General features: G+C 33.5%; 1 protein-coding gene across 3 annotated transcripts in view; it reads left to right on the plus strand.

Annotated features, from left to right (window-relative positions):
• The window catches only part of CSMD3 (CUB and Sushi multiple domains 3), a 1,632,969-nt gene that overhangs the window by 1,477,824 nt on the left and 133,025 nt on the right, over window positions 1–22,120 (plus strand). For all 3 annotated transcript variants that reach the window (XM_072603249.1, XM_072603250.1, XM_072603251.1), the window contains 7 exons: window positions 302–418; window positions 3,953–4,162; window positions 5,973–6,161; window positions 8,043–8,220; window positions 9,756–9,901; window positions 17,273–17,353; window positions 18,195–18,308. In XM_072603249.1, coding sequence (XP_072459350.1) covers window positions 302–418; window positions 3,953–4,162; window positions 5,973–6,161; window positions 8,043–8,220; window positions 9,756–9,901; window positions 17,273–17,353; window positions 18,195–18,308 — 1,035 coding nt within the window. The remainder of the gene's footprint in view (window positions 1–301; window positions 419–3,952; window positions 4,163–5,972; window positions 6,162–8,042; window positions 8,221–9,755; window positions 9,902–17,272; window positions 17,354–18,194; window positions 18,309–22,120) is intronic.

Below are 22,120 nucleotides of genomic sequence, written 5' to 3' on the forward strand. Positions count from 1 at the left end.
GGGTTTAACCCAAATAATTTCTGCTTTGAAATCATTAAGTATATTGTTTCAGCATTTAAGAAATAGAATCACAAACAGCTTATACTCTCCATCTATTATGAGGTGATGGGGATTTCCCTGTTATCTTCAAAGCCATTTGCAAAGTATGTTTATATTAAGAATTTCATTATTATGTAAACTTGACTATTTTATGCTATACATATTTTTAATACCCAATAACTGGGTTAAGGCTTCACTACTACATTTTAGCATGTGATTACATAATTTTAATACCTCCTAATGTAGGTCTATTATTTTTCAGCTCAGTGTGGTGGTGCTATGTCAGATTTCAGTGGAGTGATCCTAAGCCCTGGATTTCCTGGAAACTATCCTAGCAGCTTAGATTGTACATGGACAATAAAATTGCCTATAGGATTTGGTATGTTTCTTTAAGAATATGTCATTTTTGTTTTTCCTGAACTATTTTCCTGAAGTGAAATACTGATTATTTTAATTTAATATTATTCAATAATATCTCTACCTATCACAACTCAAATACTAGGTATACATATGTATGTGAATGGATGAATAAAGTAATGAATGAGAAATCATTTATTAAAGTGATTACTATGCGATAGGCCCTGTGTCATGCCAAACTGAAGCAATCCCTTCCTTAGTGGAGTTTACAATCTAAAAGAGAGAAGCAACACATGTAGAGATGAGATAGTATCCAAGGAAGAGAGGAGTTTTTTAAGAGACATAACAGAGATGGTGAGTTTATCCCTAGGTCAAATGATGAACATTCAGAGACAATTGTAATATTGATTTGATTTCTGTGTCCATGTATCAGTAAGACCCCCAACATACACAGGGGGCCTGCTATCACAAGTTCTTAGATCTGCATTCATAAAAGGAAAGGCAACTTTTGAGGGTTTAACAATCACTTTAATCAAGCACATGTATCATTCCTTTAATCAAGCACATACATCATTCAGTTATTTCAGGGGAAAAGTCAGCACCCTGAACTTCAGAGAGAAAAACAGAGAAAGCAAAAGTCAACAGACTTGGCTTCCTCTGCCTGACCATAATTCAACAGACATAATTCAACTGTCTGACCATAGTTATCAGAGATGGAAGCAGGACATCTGGGTTTTCAAAGAGGGGAGTGGGGGGGCTCCCTTAGTGGCTTCCCAGAGTCTTCTTCTGGACAAACACCTCCAGTCAATATGCCCCAAAATAAGCCCCCACACCCCTGCACCTCAGAGTCTTTATACACTTTTTAGAGCCAGAGGGCATCATATCCGTTGAGAACCCATGTCTGATTTATAAAAGGTGAGCATCTTCTTACAAATCTTGTGGGCTAGGGTGGGAAAGATCCTTCTTAGTCACATTCAAATAGAGACATTATACTTCTTGATTATACCAAAACGAAAAGAATAAAAGATTCTGTTTTGCTTGATCTTACAGCCCACAGTGAAAGGCAGAAGGAATAGGAATGGTGAGACTCACAAAGTGTCAGGGCAGAAGGCAAGATGACCTGAGTGAACTGCTAGATCCGATTTGATCTAGGTCTGTTTGGGTGCCAGCTAGATATAAAGAAGTAGGTAAATTTGCACTCTCACACTAACCAAAGGAGACAACACATCCCTAGGGTATAAGTTCAAAAGCTGAACAGTCAGGATCTGGTGACAACTTTTCTGAGGATATGATCCTGAGGGTGCAATTCCAGACAGAGAGAAGTGAGTCAAAGACAGGTAGCAGTAAAAATAAGTAAGATGCCCCAAGTGCATACCTAGGTGGTATGTGAAGCATACATAGTTTTATAACTTCATCTGGGATTACCTAGCTATAGTACACTAGGTGAGCCTGTGCTTACTCACTCTTTCTCTCTCTCATTACAGTGCTTTATATGGATACATGTGGTGAAATAGATAATTGGAGAAACTAATAAAATTAAAGTCAATAAAAAATCACCTGTTGTTTTCAGTTCATTGAAAAAACAAGTATAAATTTTCTGTTCATTTATGCAGATACTTATCTGAATTTTCTACTTCACTTTATATATGAAGATATAGTCTGACTCATTAGCAATTTTCAATAAATGAGCTGATGTATTTTTTATTTACAATTTTCATTCATATTAAATTCCTCATTGTTTATTTACTTCCTTGACTATATCCATGATAACCAACAAATAAGTATGAAGAAAGTCATGGAAGAGATCTATACTCTTCCATAAAATCTATTGATCATTCCTAGATAAAAGAAAACAAATAACATTTTGGATAGTAATGTGAGATCATTCTCTATTCTAATGTAATGACTGCAGTCATTTTAGGTTTTCATATACTGCCTAAACTAGAGATAAAAGGGCATCTTGAAAACCAAGCCATATTGCATTGAAAACCACAGAAAGAAAACCTCATTATTTAATGGAGTAGTGAGATATCTGTGACTAGAAGTAATCAAAGCAGTTCAATGAACTTTTTCTCTCTCTCAGTCTCTCATTCTTTCTGTCTCTTTTTCTCTGTCTCTCACTGTCTCTGTCTGTGTCTGTGTCTCTGTTACTCAAAGGCATAGTAGAAGGGATCCCTGTATTGGGAAAAAGGGGCTTTAAGGGATTATTAATTCTAAGAGTTTACGATAAGTGGATAAAATACTCAGCATGACTTTTCTCTGAACACCAGAAAATTATAATGAAGGAGTATCTCCTGGAATTTGAAAGAGCTAAGTTTAGACCAAAAGAAAAGACACACTGTACTATGTCCTATGGACACCAGCAAATTTAAGGAATTTATACCAGGCTGGTAAAGATTTTGTGATTCTGTGGCTAAAAACACAAATACTTTTTAAAAATCTTAGATAAATATTTGTTCAGAAGAGATCCATTATAAATTAGTGAAACAAACTAGACTGCTTTGAGATGTGCCTGACCAAGGGTCATGATTCTTACAGTCCCTCATTAACTACTCAGAGACATTTATTCTACCTTACTTATTATCTTAAATGCATGGTTTAAATAGAATATAATTTTTAACCTTATTGGCCTCAATAACCCTCCAAATGTATTTTAAATTGTTTTTAAAATTCTATCCTAACAGAATTTAGTATATATATATATATATATATATATATATATATATATATATATATATATATATACATATATATGTATGTTATATTATATTTTGAATGTATAATATAATTTGAATTTATCATATGAATACAATTTAAAATTTTTTTTAATATTTTAGAAAAGCAGGAATTTAAGGGCAGTATAATCTAATATGATGTTAAAAATTAGATCGAATTTTTCTGAAATGATTAAAGGCATGTACCATTTCAAATCCATAAAATGTGACCAATATTTAATGCTTCCTTTATTACCAATAATTTGCATTTGTGAAACACATTCTCTACCAGTTAAGCATGGCAAAATGATTTTCTCTGTAAACTAATCAAACTAAAGAACCCATGACACAGGTCACAAACAAGACCAGAATTTTTTTATGTATTATACAAAACATTGGCTAGCATGTTTTAAAATTATTTTATTTTGCAATTAATGCACATTTTTCTTTCCTTCCTATTGCCTCTGCCCCTATAAACACTCCCCGTACACACACACACACACACACACACACACACACACACACACACACACACACACACATACACGCACACACACACACACTCACACACTCACTCACACACACACTCCAAGGTGGGAAACAAAAAAACCCTTGTAACCAATATGGTTAGTCAAGTAAAACCAATTTCTACATTGGCTCTGTCCAAATTTGCATGTATAATTTCTTCATATTTAGTCTATCCGTTCTTTTTTATGAAGTAGGTAGCATTTTTCACTATTAGTCCTATGGAACCATGATTGGTCATTGCATTGATCAGTTTTTAAACATGTGTTTCTTTTCTCTACCTCTCTTTGTTTTGGTGTTTTTGTTTGTTGTTTTAGGAGTCCATTTGCAGTTTGTGAATTTCTCCACTGAAACAATTCATGATTATTTGGAAGTGAGGAGCGGATCTTCAGAAACAAGCACTGTTATTGGGCGACTTAGTGGTCCTCAAATACCTTCTTCTCTGTTTAGCACTACCCATGAAACCAGCTTATATTTTCACAGTGATTATTCTCAAAATAAGCAAGGATTTCATATAATATATCAAGGTAAAAAGGAAGCACCAAGAATCTAAATAATGGGAATTCTCATTTACTATGCTTATTTACTACATTCACTTTCTGGGAGGAGGGAGTGGGGTTTCAATAAAACATGCTTAAAAGATGTTTAGTTTTTTTTGTCTTTTAAAAGTAATTATATTGATTAGGTTCTGAGATCATGTCAATTCCCTACAACTTCTACATGTTGCTTTACATATGCAGTGTTCTAATAAGATCATTAGACTCTTCACCCTAATGTACTGCAATATGTTAAATCATGAACTTATAGAATATTAATTACCAATTTTAGTTAACTAGAAAAACCATTCCTAGAAACCTATGATTAATTGCAGTTCTACAGTAATTATTTATGGAGAGCCTCATATTCCATATTGATTCTAAATTGAATTTTATCATCTTTAATTGAGTACATCATAATGTAGAGGAAAGATCTGGTCCTGAGTGTGGATTTATACAGGGAAAAGATTGGACCTGAAATTTCACTAGTTTAGGGAACTTCAGAGGAAAGAGATTCCCCTCTACCAATGCAAGTTGTCTGCAATGCCTACCCTTCCTGACAGATCTGAAAATGGAAAGAAAAAACCCTAAATCTTCAAATTACAGGTATCCTTTCATACATAGGTCTACTCAAAGTGGTATTGCCTATAACCTTGATTTATTCTAACAATGCCATTGAAAAGGAAGATTTTCATTAATATGGCTACAAATGCATGTCAGACAATATGGCATAAAGAGTCAGAAATCCAAGAAGATGAGTTCAAGCATGGATACTGAATGTGTTACCCTGGGCAAGTCATTTAATCTTTAAGTGAGTAAGGCTTATGTCTAAGATGATAATGTTGCCAAATCCACCTAGAATTTTATAATCCAACTCCCATTGAAAGACAATGAATTATCAGATTTCCTTTAATTGTATCAGAATATCTTCATGAAAAATGAAAAATCTAGCACAGTGAGAAGGACCAACCCAGGACAAAACCTGCCATAGGACAACTCAGAGCTATATTATGACATCTATATAATATTGGAGTGAAATTCAGTCAAAGTATTTAAGGTGTCTTGCTCAATTTGGATCAGAATTTTTGCTCTTGTGGAGAAAAAATTCAAATTTTCCATAAAAATAGGATTTGCTTATTTACAATTTATTTCACAATTAAGTGTGGGTTTTCTAAATGCTTCATTCCAAATTTCTAGATTTTCCTAACATGTAACTGAGAATGCTTATTCTTACTTCTTCAGAAAGGATTACTTTACTTGGAATAAAAGTATGATTTTTTCATATCCATTAGTACACAACTTCTCTGAAAAAGTCAGAACAGGAAATTTACTTGTTTCATTGGAGGTAAAAAAAACTACTTTAAAAAGAGACTATAAATAGGTTTTAGACACATATATCTGTAAATATAAATGTGCACATGCAGTTCGAACCAATAAGCAATCCCATTTCATGTAAGAGAATCAGAATATGTTTGATTAAAATTGTAGCTCTATGAGTACATTTATATTTTCTCTAAAGACTCTAATTTAGAATAGATTGCATGGGTGGGATGAGAAAATTTAATGCATTTTTATGAATTGTACTAGCATTTTAAACAGCAAAATTGTAGGCATGAGAAGAGATTCATATTAGGCTATCACTGACATAATTTAGCATAAAAGCAAATTACTAAATTTAACTAATTAAAAACAATATAACTTTCTATGAAACCTATATTATCTTCCCCAAATGCAGGTCTTATTTAACTTCAGGCCTCTGAACTTCTTAACTTATCTGCTATTTCTTTTTTCTTTTTCCTAGCTTATCAGTTGCAAAGCTGCCCTGATCCACGCCCATTTCGAAATGGTTTTGTGATTGGAAATGATTTCACTGTAGGCCAAACTATTTCTTTTGAGTGTTTCCCAGGATACACTCTTATTGGAAACTCAGCACTGACTTGCCTCCATGGAGTCAGTCGTAACTGGAATTATCCTCTTCCAAGGTGTGAAGGTATGTTTCCAGGAAATACGCTCTCCTGGTGCCTACTTTCATAGAATCAGACTTGTTTTAGTAAGTTTTGAGTAGCAATATGATGACCTCATTTTCCAGACTGAAACTGGCTACATCTTAGAGTTCAAGGGGTACCAATGAAGAGTTGGGTGTTTTTTTTCTAATATTGTTGGCTTCAGCCTTTATTCCAGTATGCTCTCCCCTCTGTTAATCACCAGTTATTCATACTATGATTCTTTTTCTAACAATTAACATAAATTCGCTTTAATAAGGGGATATTTATTATTAGAAGTTACAAATATTTCTCCCTGGCACCATAGAAAATATTTTCATCCATATCATCTCAGTCACTGGGGTGAATGGGCTCAAACTTAAAGCAGTTTCCATGTGAGATTTGACTCACCAAATCCACTTTCAAATAGAACATAGCCCCTGGATAGTCCTTGTTTTAGGTACAACTGCAATAAGAGGTAGGTTTTTCTTCAAAGCCTCATGGCTATGCTGGATGGCTACAAAAAGCACTAGCTCCCAGATCTTTGGTGGGCCATTATTCTGACCTTTCAGAGTTTACAAGGTCATAGCTGTCTCCAATACTGAATCATCTAAAACAGAAAAGAAATCACAAAACAGAATCAATATCAGTGACGGATATTCCTGGGCCACATGTAAAGGAAAGATAAGGACCCAAAGCTTCTTTTACTCAGAAATTCATAGCATCCTCTCCTCTGTATTCTCTCCATCACAGCCATGCAGGAAAGAGCCAAACCAAGACACTTGCTTTGACTAGTAAGTGTTTACTGAATATCCACAACCAATCAAAAAAACCATCATCTGAGAATGCTGCACATGATCACCAGCCCTCTAGCTCCTACAATTAAACATACTTTGGTTTCCCTTCAGTTTCCTGAGCCTCAGAGATCTTCCTAAGATTCATTTACTAAGTTGGTAGAGGGAATTTTCACACTTACAAACTTCTCTACCCTGCCCTTATACCAGTTATAAATTTGGTCTGAGAAGGTAACTGAAGCCATTTTAAAATCAATTCCTCTTGGGGTGCAATTTTGCTCTTATGAACAGATTTGTAGTACTTTAGATGGAAAAGGGAAAACTTCATCTGCCGGGCCTAGAGGCCTGTGTGGGCTACCCGAGTCTTTCTTACCTCACCTCCGAGGTCTTCGGCTGGCCAAAACCGGATGCTCATATGAGAGAAAGGATGTTCCAGAGTCGAACAAGGGTTGAGCTTTATTACAGGGTCTAGTTACAAGTGCAGGGGGGTCTTCCTTAGGAGGAAGAGGGGGAGATTTCCTAAGGAGGCTAGGATCTTAAGGGCTTGGAAATAGAAGTACAAGCGGGGAGAGAGGGGGAGGGGAGAGAGGAAAGAAAAGAAGCGGAGCCTACTGTCCTCTTGGCTCCTCACGTGCTAAGAGAGCTTTCAGGCTTCCTCAATCCTACTTAACCTTCAGCCACACAGTTTGCATCTCAATACCATGCTGTAGGTAACTAAGTGTGCTCCAATCCGGGATGACCTCGAGGGCAGGGAGACTCCACCCATCACGTATCTCCCGGGGAGAGGCGGAAATACCTGACCTTCTCGAACCCCCGCTGTTCATGGAGGACCTCGTAAGACTCTAAGATTTAGAAGTCCTACTTTTACCCACCCGAGACTGTCCACATGGAATTGAGCTTCCAATCCCAACATTCATCATTATCTATGCATTCACTTTCTTAAATTATTTTATTTCACATACCAAAACTCAAACACAAATGTCTCAACTTTATAACCAGATAAATATTGTATATTACTTAAGGAAATGCAAAATATCTGCCACTTTTGCAGTCAATATTTATAATTTGATTTGATTTGTTTCCTTTTTCCTTTAGCACTCTGTGGTGGTAATATAACTGCAATGAATGGCACCATTTACTCTCCTGGATATCCTGATGAATATCCGAACTTTCAGGACTGCTTTTGGCTTGTAAGAGTACCACCAGGAAATGGAATTTACATCAATTTTACAGTTCTCCAAACAGAACCAATATATGATTTCATTACTGTCTGGTAAGCAAGAGCCATTATTATTGATTGATTTCAACTCTTATCAAAGTGAGAAAAGGTAGGAAAGGAAAATATTTTGAAATTCCTTGTTACAAATTACTACATTGTATTTAACTTGGGTAACGGTAACTGGGAATGACAGGAAATCTTTCAGAGAATCAAAGAAGGAAAATAAGTTTTTGTTGGCCTTCATCATGAGGTAGCTAAGTACCATAGAAAAAAGTAATTTTTAAATGTGAAAGCTCAGAATACCAGTATATAACGAACTTGCCAGATTTTTTTCCATCACAACATAGTAAATCTGGAGAATTGGCAAATCACAATGATGCCTATTCCAACACAACAGTTGTCAAAAAGCATACTAAAGATAAAATTTTAATTTGAAAAAAGCAAAATATTGCAATTTCTTGTTTCTCCTGGATTTTTTTTCAGTTATATATGTATTTTTTTTAAAAAAAAAACATCTATTCTTTACTTACCAAATGAACGCTTTTTTTAATAAAAGAACAAGAAAAATATCATGATAAACTTGCATAATCCAGCAAAAAACCTCCCAAATTTCCATGTGGATCATGTCCACATATATTTATCTCAGGCTAAAATAAGTTCATCACCTTTCTAGCAGGAAATAGCATAATTCATTTTTAGTCCTCTGTACTTAGGATTTGTCATTGTACTAATCAGAGTTCTAAAGTATTTTAAAGTTGCTTTTGTTTGTAATAATTATTGTACAAATCCTTCTAGTTCTGCTCACTTCACATTGAATAATTTCATTGGGTATATCTTTAAGTGGAGCACTTTATTTTCTTTTTTAACATTGTTTTGTTGTTTTGGTTAAAATGAAAATCTATGGGTAATTGAAAATTGACAAAAAAAACAAACTTCTTCAAAGGAAATGAGTGAGATATTTGATGGTATTCCAGAAATTTAAATTTAAGATTCTACTAATAATGTTCTAAGAAATCTCCCAAAGGTATTATTAACTTCAAAAAGATAAAAACCAGTGTGAATCGAAAGAGGCTAAATGCATCTATGATAATGAGTGTCTAAGTAGATATCAAGTTAAGAGTTTGTGAGAGCTGATTGTTCAATTTTAAGTGTGGTCATTTACAACTCAGAAATAAACAATCTCTACAAATCAGGGGTTGATTTGTTATTTGGATTATTATTTAAATTAAGAAAGTATTACTAATATAGATTAATATTAAAATATATGCATACTTTTGTTAACATCCAGAGAGTCTGGCTGTTAAGCATTTATTAACACACCATTCTGTATTGCTTTTTAAGCATTATTTGAACTTAGTAGTTGTGCCGTAGAAGACTCAAGAATGAAGTCATTGCCATACTGGTGGCCTAGTAACTGTCGACTAATAATATAATAACTGAAATTTACATAGCACTTTCGGGTTTGTAATGTACTTCATTAATTCTCATAATGTCCCTACTTAGGAGGTCACCTGAACTACTAAATGTTTGTTCTCAAAAAACTCAGTCACAAAACATGCCCATGAAATTGCCTGTTTTCATCTTTATAGGGATGGACCAGATCAAAACTCACCTCAGATTGGTCAGTTCAGTGGCAATACTGCTTTGGAATCAGTCTATAGTACTTCAAATCAGATTTTAATCAAATTCCACAGTGATTTCACGACAAGTGGCTTCTTTGTTCTCAGCTATCACGGTTGGTATTATATAATAGTTTCTATTGTCTTAAAATTAGGTAATTTTGATTTGTACAAATTGACTGAAACATGTCAATATATGACTGAAAATTTGTTAAAACTTGAGAATTTTTTACCATTGAAACTTTGGAAAGTCCATTACATTTGACAGCAAAAAAGGGCCATCATCTAGGCACTGGGGACATTCACATGCAAACCAAAAGATCTAGCAAATAAATCAGTCAGTAATTACACAGAAGAAAATAACAGTTTGCATGGAAACCAATAAAGGAAGACCAGCTGTTCATATTTGATTGCATATGATTGTGAAACATCAATAGATTTTCAATGCAGAATTTATAAGAAGTAAAATGTTATGAATCTGTCAAAATTTAGCATGTAGTTTCTTGAAACTCTTGATAATTTTATTTCTTCCTTCTAGGTTTTCAAAAATACATCTATTTCAGAAAGTCTCAAACTTTTTGGTCTCAGAAACACTTTCCATTCTTAAAAATTCTTGAAGACCCTCCTAAAAGCTTTTTCTTTTATGAGTGTAGAGTTTATTGATGTTTAGGAATGTTTGAAATTAAAATGTCAATATTATTCTGAATGTAATTTTGAATTCTCTTACTCCCTTAAAGGGCTTCAGAGATCCACAGGAATCTCCACAGCACACTTTGAGAACCACTGATGTATTTGATAGTCTCTGTGTTTTAATATCATCTTTACAGTTTAGTTATGATTAAATTAATAATTGAATATTTATATAGATCCCAAATTGTATTTTCCACATAGAGTGACTTGAGTCTTTCTTCAGTTGAAAGACTTTTGTCATGGAATAAATTCATTCAAAGGTAATTCTTCCTATTTAAAGAAAATCTTAATTTTTCTTTTTTTTTTTTCTGGAAGAAGAATAATTTCATGGATATCTTCATTGGATCTCAAATGATAGAGAGCTGAAGAAACATTTGCTTATTTATCACATCATATTATTCCCACTTTAGCTCCACCAACAAAATATTTTCTTTCATATTCTTTGTTATAGAGAGAACAATGCCTTACTAGATTGCTTCTGAATAATAACTTTTAATGTAATTTTTAAGGTTATAGTAAAAACACTATAATATTAAAAGCACTATGATATTCATGTGGTTTGCATATTATGCTAAGGCAAAATAATGACATTTCTCATAATAATGAATTGTCTCATTGATGAAAATAGTGGTTACATATTCGGTTGGGGTCAAAAATTTGAATATATACAGATTAGGTCTAGGTAACCACCGAATAGACCATTTATTAATCAGCAAAATAGAAAAGGATATGTAACTATTTCAGGCACAAATTTTGTGTCAACAATATGCCAACCCCAACCATTAGAATGTAAACAATTCAAACAACTTTTTTTCTTTTGTTGGCGAGAGAGTGCATAATTTATTTCTCTTTTACTAAATTGACAGGTCACGTTGGCATTATAAAAGCGCAACTTCAGACAGTCAAAAAAACCCTTGTTCTCATTGTAGGAGCATGTAATGACAAGCACAGAAAAATTAAGCGAGTCAAGTCCATTAGGTGAACGTTAGCGATCGAATCAAATTACTATATATTTGTTGTCTCTTTGGATCCCAGGCTCATGATCCTTGAATTACTTGAATTATTTAGTGTCTTCATTATTTAATGTCCTTCTAGAAAAAGTTATAAGAGGGACAAGGAAGCTTAGTGACATGCTGTTGGTATTGTTGAGTTGTTTCATTTGTGTTTGACTCTCCATGGCCCTGTTTGAGGTTTTCTTGGCAATGATATTGGAGTGATTTGCCATCTCATTTTCTAGCTCATTTTATTAAGGTGGAATTATTGAGTTGAGGCAAGCAGGTTAAGTGACTTTGCCCAGGTTTACACGGCTAGTAAATATCTGTGACTGGATTTTAACTCAGGTTCTCCTGACACCAGGACCAGTGCTCTATGCACTGCTTCCAGCTGCCCACTATTATGAATAGTGAAAAGATAGAACCCACAGGCTGACATGATTTCTCAAATTTTCAAGAAAATTTAAAATGACCGCATGATCTATCATTTATATTGTTCAAGCCCCATTATGGAAGGTATAATTATATAGTGGCTACAATCCTGGACAATCAGAAAGACCTATGTTGAAATTTCTCACTAATTACTAACTGTGTGACCCAGGATTATTTACACCTCCTTGAACCTCAGTTTCTTTATCTCTAAAATGGGGATAATAGTGGCCTCTACAACACATAGTTGTTGTGTAGAACAAGTAAGATAATGTCTTTAAAACATAAAGCGCTATGTAAACCTTAGAACTCTATATAAATATGAGCTATTATTCTTATGTTAGCCTTCCTGCTGCCAAATATGCATTTAATATTTTAGTTTAGTACCATGACATTTTGTGATGAGCATCATAAGAATCCTTATACCTGGAATCCACCTCTCAGGCCTACAACTAGTCTTGAATTTGGGAAATCTGAAACCCCATTGCTTCATTGGATTTCACTGGCAAATTAATTTAGTTTTTTTCCTATTGCTCCTTTTCCCAAGCACCTATAATGGTTCCATATTGTAATTTCTAGGCTGTTTATCTCAGCAAGAAAATATACACATGACTATATCATCATGAATACCCTAGAATATGGTACCCAGAAATGAGCACAGTACTTCAGAAGTAGTCTAATTTGGCACTGTAGAGAGGAAATATTACTTCCTCAGTTTTTTATACTATTTCTCTAATCTGGCTAAGAATAAATTGGGGTTGTTATTTTTCATTTCTGTATTGAGAAAATGACATATTGAACTTATCACCCATTAAAACCTCTATAAATTTTCAGGTAAACTACTGTCTAGCCATGGCTCTCCCATCGAGGATCAGAGTTCTAGAGCTAGAAGGGAACTGAGAAGTTGTATGGTTCAACCCCCTCATTTTACAGTAGAATAAAGTTTAATTAACTTGTGTAGGTTCACAAAACTAGCAATTGTCAGAAATTTGAAGTCTTTTGATTTCAGAAGCAGTGATCTTTCCACTGTGCCGTAGAACTTGATATTTATTAACAAACCAATCAAATATGTATTAAGCACTCACTACCCCTATTAAGATTCTTCTAATTACTTTGGACACAATTCAATTAAAAATTTGATAACGGGATGAATTACATTCCCTCTTTCCTTAAGGAGCTTATAATTTGGGAGAAAAATAAGACAGACACAAATATCTGTAATATAAAATAGAATATGGGAAGTAAACAGAACTATGCAGTCTTGTATTTTATATTTTCTTCTGTCTGAATTCCCCTTTTCTGTCATTGGTACTACTGTTTAAATAATAATCATCTTAGAACTTCATGGTTTCCTTTCTCTTCCCTTGCTTTCTTATTCATCTAGTGAATTCTATGTCCTTCATGTCCTCATTTGTACATATCAATAACCTCTTTTCTGTTTCCAATATTTCTCTATTCATTATCATTTGGCAAAATGCTTTAGAAAGCTAACTGATTATGTGGCTATGTTAATAAGACAACAAGAGTAATTTTTCAGTTTTCATCTGTTGGATAGTTTTTAGTTCTACACATAGTCCCAGATCAAAATATTACTCATCTGGTTTCCTTTAAAATATTTGATTTGGTTTTACTATTTCTGTCATTTTTTACTAGAATGTTGTTTCTTAGTTTTGAAACTCTTTATTTTTATCTACCTGGGGTGATAAACTTTTCTAACATTTTCTTAAGGTCATATCAATCACACACATTTGCATTATTTAGACTTTTAACGATAGTTTATACAAAAACCCCTCATATTTTCAGTTTTTTCAATGACTCCTTTCATGAGAAATATCCAGACAATCCATCTGTCTTGTATGAAATATCACCTTCATAAAACTTTCTATGACTAAAAACACCATACATAAAAAGCTTTGCAAAATGAAAATTACGTGCAGTCAGAAAGAGAGGGGAGTGCTAAAAGGAACACATGAATATTGTGGGGCAGGTACCTAGGATACCTAACCTCTTTTCTGTGTACATAATTTGTGGCTCTCCTGTGGTCTTAAATGTAATACTGTAAAGCAGGTTACCATGTCTTCTTTCTGTTATGCACAGAGTCCCCCAGACTAAATGAAAACAGTAATTGTGCACTAATCTGTTTAACTAAAAAGTTATACAAAAAGTGACAACTTTATCCCCATATGATTCTATAAGGTAATAACTTCCCATAATATTTAGTATAGTATAAAACCATAATGCTTAATTAAAGGTCACTCATTTTTAGCAAGATGATCAACAATAATGATGTATGGGAAATAGAAGCTAGAATGCAACCTCTGCATTCAAAATGGTTGGATTGTATACAGAGACATATGTCTGTCTCTCTGTAAAAGCACATGGAGAATGGAAAGAAAGTTGGTGTTGGAGTAAGACCTATGTTCTAGTGTTGATTTTGTCAACTCACTTTCCTGAATAAGTCATTTAACCTCTCTACCAGAGTGTCATCATTTGTAAAATAAGCCTAATCACACCTGCCTTGCCTATTTCGTGGTATTGTTACAAGAATCAGGAATATTAATAAATATGTAAATTTGTCCTCTACCCAGGGAAGTCATTAACCGTAACCCATAGAAGAAAAGAGCAGGATAGCTTTATTTAGATTCATCGGATGGGAAATAAATGTTCTTTCCATAACAATTCCAGTTAAACTCCAGGAGGATTCTATGGGCCTACAGGTCAAAGAATAAAGCTAATTCTTAAGTCATTATTGAATATTGATAGTTTATCATGGTATGAGTTTTTTAAATCCTTGTTACTCTTACCAAGTTCATTTTACCTTACCATTTACCAGAAATGAATCTACTGCTTTCTAAAATTCATTGTTCACTCTAGTGCTGATCACATTTATTTAAGCCGTGTTTATTTTTCTTTTAAGATTCCTAAGTACTTTAGGCAATTTAAGTGGTAACACTTTCAAGAATTAGTGAATGGCTATACTGTTATCAGAGCCATTACCAACGCTCTGGGGCTTCCTCAAAATTTAAGAACTTGCCTTCTCTCTGATAAGCTCACTTCAGTATGAATAAAATTGTCAAATGAAAGTTACTGATTTAATACTTTTCATTTTTTTACAAATATGTAAACTTTATCCTCTTGTAAAGATTACCATTGTTAGTCAAAAGAATGGATTTTGAGGGTGTATTTATTAAGATAAGGGAGAAAAGTAGCAATTTTTCATCTTTTTGAGTCATCATTTCACAATTGCAATTAAATAAGGAAGTGGAGCAGCCTTGTTCGAAAACCATGTTTGTCACATATTGTAAAGGATCAGGAAAATAAAGGTAACAACAGCTAAAAACAATAAAAGTGAAACAGATCTAAATCTTGGAACTATTTCAAGTAATAAGAAAAACTTTTTGTATATTAATACCAGATATCTGCACTTGCCTGACCAAATGAAGTTGCAGCTCAATCAGAACAAAAGGGAGAAACAATGTGCAGATTAGGCATTATTTATAAATTAGTTATTAAAAATACATTATCTTCTCCACTTGTTAACATGTAAGGGTGCTGATTCTTCAGAAATCTATATTACTATAAAACAAATACATACTTGTAATCATCTGATCTTTCCTATGTTTATCTTTCAGCTATCATATTAAATTGTAACTGTGAAACGTGATAAATATATGGTGCTCAAATGTCTGAGTACAAGTTTAGGCTATTAAATATTAAATCTGCACTAAGACTTTTTGAACATCCTGTATAATCAATCTAATTTATTTCTAAGAACTACTATAAAAAATTTAGATAATCAAATTGTACCACTTTTCTTCCAATCTCCACAAAGCTTCTATAGAATTCTCTATCATAGCAATAATAGCTTTGAGATGGCAGTAACCTCACGTACTGGTCCAATAGATTTTATCTACTATCTTGAGGAAAAATCTGGCTAAGCAGAGATAAGCTCATCAATCAACCAGCATTTATTAAGAATGTACTCTGTGGCAGGCATACAAAGAACAAAAATGAAATAGTCCCTTGTATAACATGTATAACATCCTCTCTTTTTTAATTCCCTGAATTATTTTTGGCCATGGTGATTCAAGAAACAGATTAAAATCCAAAATGAGCCTCAGTCCTATTTTTCACCCTTACATTTAATTTCACAAAGATCATAGAACTCCCTTCTACGTTTCTATAATACCCATGATCGTCATTGCTGTAATGATGTAGACTAAAGCTAGGTATGGCTAGTTTGCAAGATTTGCTGTATTAAATGAGCTTAGAGCATATGCTGAAAACACTAGATTTATAAATTGCATTCTAGGTAGGACAAATGGGTTCAGTAACAATAAGGTTTGAAGTAAAGAATAGAAAAGATATTTATATAGGTTGGGCTAAAGGTATGTAATGATTTGTAATACGCAATGTGTTTAGATAGATAAAATATTTATTAAGTATATGTAGTCAGGAATTATACTAAGTGATGGAGATACAAATAACAAGTAATCAAGAAAGTCTCATCCACAAGGATCTTACATTCTAATTAGGAAGATAATCTATAAAGGGGAGCTAGAAAAAGGTATCAGGGATTATGACACATAGTTGGCCTGTATGTAGTGGGGGTCTGATTCAGGCTAGATAAAGTGAAAGATCATCCATCAGAGTTCAACAGATTCTGCCAAAGACAGAGACCCAGGTTTTGAGGGCAAAGGAGATGAAAGGATTTGGATATGATGGCCAGAATGGGAGCAGCAAAATATATCAAGAACCTAGAAGCATATTAGATGAAGAGAGAACACTAACACTTAAAATCAAAAATTATGATTTTGATCATAAGCCATTCAGTTAACTTTAGTCTTCTGAGAAACACTCTACAAGTATTAATATTTCATGTCACTCACTATGGTAGGTACCATTGGGAATTTCTATCTATCTATCTATCTATCTATCTATCTATCTATCTATCTATCTATCTATCTATCTATCTACATACCTATCTACCTACCTATCTACTTTTCTATCTATATGTAAAATATAATTCCTGTTCTTAGAGAGTTTACAGTATGGTAGTATAGTTATTAGGAACATATGGCTTACACATGTGAGCTGCAAAACATTATAAAATAGTATAATAAAAAAGATAGGGTATATAAGTGAAATAGATATACCTAATAAAATCCTAAGGGCTGTGCTATGCATTAAACAGTAATATCAAAGACATACTATTTATTTGTGTGTTTGCATATATATAGTGCTAGAACTAGGACTTATGATTTCATTGCTAAAGGTAATTCCCAGATGAGGAAAACCCCTCTATCTATGTAAGCTATCTTCCAATTATTCACATGTATAGAAATTATGAATAAAAACATTTTCTTTTTTTTTTAGCCTACCAGCTTCGAGTATGCCAGCCTCCACCACCTATACCAAATGCTGAAATTTTGACAGAAGATGATGAATTTGAAATAGGTAAAGTTTATTAAATGAATTTTTGAAAAGAAAACACTTTGAGAAAGTTCCGCCATTTATTCAGTGTCAAATGTAAACAATTAAAAAAAAATGCATAGCAGCATAACTATTTCTCACTATCTCCTGCTGGTTTGGCAAGATTGAGTTTGCATTTTAAAGTTGGTGTGGGTGGAAGAAGGGTAAAGTAGCCTAGAAAAGGATAGTAGCATCTGAAACAGCTGTGTAGCTGGGACTATTTTGTTGACAAATGACTCTGCTTATTGTTGGCTTCTCTCAAGAGCTTAGCTGTGTTCCTTTAAGGTTATTTTCTGGTGACATTAGACAGGTGTTTCCATGGTTATATTATTCTCCTGTACATCCATCCATATATAATTCTGTTGATAAAGAACATTTGGAATTCAGGAAGCGTGTGAGAAGAATTCTTTCCTTTCATTCCCACGACAATTGTTTGCATGTAGGGGTTGTCCTAAAATTGCTTATAAAATCTCACATAAAAACCAAGGTAAAACATAATCTGTTGACTTTTATGTCTTCAAAAATGTAGAAAAAGTATAATTTTAACATGTTCTTTCATATTAGGTATGGATTGTATTTGACTGATTTGGTAAAGAATATAACCCAAACTAATGCCAATTATTACAACGGAGAAGTAATAAATATTCTTATGTTTTTGTACATGTGCTAATTTATTTATTTACAAAATTTTAATTTCAACTTCCATCAATATTATTGATTTTATTATAACATATATTGTTAATTGTAAAGTATGTTAATCTAGAATATTCACAGCAAAATATTCATTTTTCTCATCTTGTTTAACTGAAATCTTTTGACCCAATAGGTGACATTATAAGGTACCAGTGTCTACCAGGATTTACTTTGGTTGGAAATGAAATTCTCACGTGCAGATTGGGAGAAAGGCTTCAAATGGATGGAGCACCTCCTGTTTGTCAAGGTATTATCATGATGGTGCAGTTTAATTTCTGTGCTATTTTGTTTATTACATAAGGACTAAATATACTAATGGTTAAAAAGGCAGTAATTTTGAGAGATGTAGAGTTGGTATACTTTATTCATCCCATTACATGTTATCTCTATGTCTCAAATTCTTATTACAGCAAGAGGTCCAGCATTCAATTCTCCTGTTTCCTGAAAGAAATGTATTTCCCATATTTACTTTTTAAAATTTTATTTAATATTTTATTTTTCCCCAGTTACACATAAAAATGATTTTTAACTTTGCTTTGAAAACTTGATAGTTTCAAATTCTCTCCCTTCCTCCCCAACACCCCTCATTGAGAAGGCAAGCAAATCAATATAGCTTATGTGTGTGTGTGCGTGTAGTCATGTGAGACATATTTCCATATTAGTCATGTCATGAAAGAAAATATAGATAAGAAAATACCCTCAAGGAAGAGAAAGTTTTAAAAAAAAGTATGTTTCAATCTCGATTCAGATACAATAATTTCTTTTTATGTGGGGATAAATAGCATTTTTCATTAGAAGTCCTTCAGAGTTGACTTGGATCACTGTATGGTTAAGAATTGCTAAGTCATTTATAGCTGATAATCTTACAGTGTTGCTGTGTGCACAGTATGTTTTTGTACACAGTTCATTTCACTTTGCCTCAGCTCATGTAAATCATTCCAGGTTTTTCTGAGAGCATCCTATTTATCATCACAATAATACTCCATCACAATCAAATACCACAATTTGTTCAACCATTTTCCAACTGATCAGCATCCCCTCAATTTCCAATTCTTTGCCCTCAGAAAAGAGGTGCTATAAATATTTTTGTACCTATATGTCCCTTTTTTTTCAAATCTCTTTTGCTATGTGGTCCTACTAGTTGCATTGCTAGGTAAAAGGGTATGTATGATTTTATAGTCCTTTGGGCATAGTTCTAAATGGCTCTACAGAGTGGTTGAATAGGTTCAAAACTTCACCAACAGTACATTAATGTTTCTTTTTCCCCACATCCCCTCAGACATTTGTCATTTTCCTTTTCTGTCCTATCAGTCAATCTAATAGGTAAGAGTACTTCAGAATTGTCTTAATTTTCATTTCTCTAATCAACAGAGGTTTAGAGCATTTTTTCATGTGACTTTGATTGTTTCATTTTTGATTATTTATCAATTGGGGAATGGCTCTTATGTTTATAAATCTGACTCAGTTCTCTGTATGTTTGAGAAATGAGACCTTTATCAGAGGAGTTTGCTTCAGAATTTTTTCTCAGTTATTATTGTTAATGTATTTTTCTCCATCTGATTTCTCCTCCCTCATGTTTGTTTTGGTCCCTCTCTCCTTTCACCCTGTTGCTCCTCAAAAGTGCTTTGCTTCTGACTAACTCCTTCCCCAATCTGCCCTCCCTTCTATCACTATCCTTTCTCTTATCCCCTTCCCCTCCTACTTTCCTACAGGATAAGACAGATTTCTATAACTGATTGAGTGGATATGCTACTCCCTCTTGGAGACAATTCTGATGAGAGTGAGGTTCATTCACTCCCCATAACTTCCCCCTTCTTCCCTTCCACTGTAAAAACTTGTTCTTGCCTCTTTTATGTAAGATAACTTACCTCATTCTATGTCTCCCTTTCCCTTTCTCCCAGTACATTCCTCTCTCTCACCTCTTAATTTTATTTTTTTAGATATTATCCCTTCATATTCAATTCACATCTGTGCTGTCTGTCTATATGTACTCCTTCGAACTACCTTAATAATGAGAAAATCCTTAGGAGTTACAAGCATCATCTTCCCATGTAGGAATAGAAATAGTCTAACCTTATGAAGTCCTTTATGATTTCCATTCCCTGTTTACCTTTTTATTCTTCTCGTGAGTCTTGTATTTGAAAGTCAAATTTTCTATTCATCTCTGACCTTTTCCTCAAGAATGCTTGAAAAATCCACTATCTCATTGGATGTCTGTTTTTTCCCCCTGATATTCAGTTTTGCTGGGTGAGTGATTCTTGGTTGTAATCCTAGCTCCTTTGTCCTCCAGAAAATCATATTGCAAACCTTCAATGTCAAAGTTGCTAAATCTTGTGCTATCCTGACTGTGGTTCCATGATACTTGAATTGTTTCTTTCTGAATGCTTTCAATATTTTGCCTTTATCTTGAAGCTCTGTAATTTGTCTATAATATTCTTGGGAGTTTCCATTTTGTGACTTCTTTGGGGAGGTGATTGGTGAATTATTTCAATTTCTATTTTACCCTCTAGTTCTAGAATATCAAGACAGTTTTCCTTGATAATTTCTTGAAAGATGATGTCCAGGCTTTTTTTTTAATCATAGTTTTATGTAGTCCAATCATTTTAAAATTGTCTCTCCTAGATCTGTTTTCCAAGTCACTTATTTTTCCAGTGAGATATTACACACTATCTTCTATTTTTTGCATTCCTTTCATTTTGTTTTATTGTTTCTTGATTCTTCATAAAGGCATAAAATTTTTTGTTTGTTTGTTTATTTATTGTTTTGAAGAAGAAAAGAGGGGGGAACATTAAAAAATACTGACTATACTAACTCTCCCCTAGCGTCAGTGATAACCTCACTAGGCCTGGGACTACCACCTCCTTTGAGAGTACTCCAGTTGTAATATTGGATGACATGAGATCCTTGTTTTTATTGCCATTTACTTGTAACACCGCTATTTTAAACAAAGTCTCTTTCTTGCTATGTTGAGAATATACTCATTATATGGAGATAATGTGAAATTATTTATCAGAATTATCAGAGAGGATAGATGTTTCTCCATTTTACAGTGGCAAATAGAAGGCAATTTGGGGTCTGCCAGCAAGTTATGATTTCTTCCTTGTATTTTCCATAGAGAGAATTTTAAAGTTGGATATAGATTCTGATATCTACCACTAGGTTTCTTATATATAAAATCCTAGTTTCCTGTATACAGTTTTTTAACTAAAAATGTCTTAAGGAAATGATTTCTGAGGTTTATGTAGCAATGAGTTCCAATTTAACCTCCTCCCATAAAAAAAGTCTGTCCCGCCTCAATTTCTGTAATAATCTTGACAAATTGTTTTCATAGCTTGTGTTTTATCCAAAAAAAAATTATTAAAATTGTATAGCTTACAAATACATTTTAAATGTATGATAAATTAATGATGTTTAGAAATAAAACTGACAATACATTAATTTCGAGTTCTATACAAAGACTGCTTAATCTTAGAGTCGTTCTCAATTCTTCACTCTCTCCCAGTCTCCATGTCCAATCAGTTGCCCAAGTCTCATTGAGTATTTAACATATTTTGAAACAATTCACGTAGGTATGCAGTCCTTCATCACCTCTCTCCCATTGCAATAGCCTCCTATTTGGTCAGCCTGCATCAAGTCTCTTCCCTCTCTACATCAGAGCTATGAAACATTGAGCTCAAGGGCCACATGATATAAGCATATCCTAAACCAGATTAAATTGAGAAATATTTAACAAAATAAATTAAAATTTAACAAAACTTAGAAAAGGTTAATATTTGGTTAATTAACTGAGTATGCTCCTGCAGGGATCCTTATGTACAGGTTAGAGGCCCTATCTCTACTTGAGTTTGGTACCACTGTGCTATAGAGCTTCCAAGTTAATATTACTAAAGTGCTGATCAAATTATACTGCTCTGCTGCTCAACAATGTCCAGTGTCTTCCTAATGCCATAAAAATGCATATTTCTCTAATAAATGTTGGGCATTTAAAATTTGCAAAAATTTGATGATAGCCTACTTTTTCCAGGCTAATTACACTTACTCATCTTTTTATTGTTTAGT

The sequence above is a fragment of the Notamacropus eugenii genome, chromosome 4, assembly GCF_028372415.1.
Source record: "Notamacropus eugenii isolate mMacEug1 chromosome 4, mMacEug1.pri_v2, whole genome shotgun sequence".
In the NCBI taxonomy this organism is placed as follows: Eukaryota; Metazoa; Chordata; class Mammalia; order Diprotodontia; family Macropodidae; genus Notamacropus; species Notamacropus eugenii.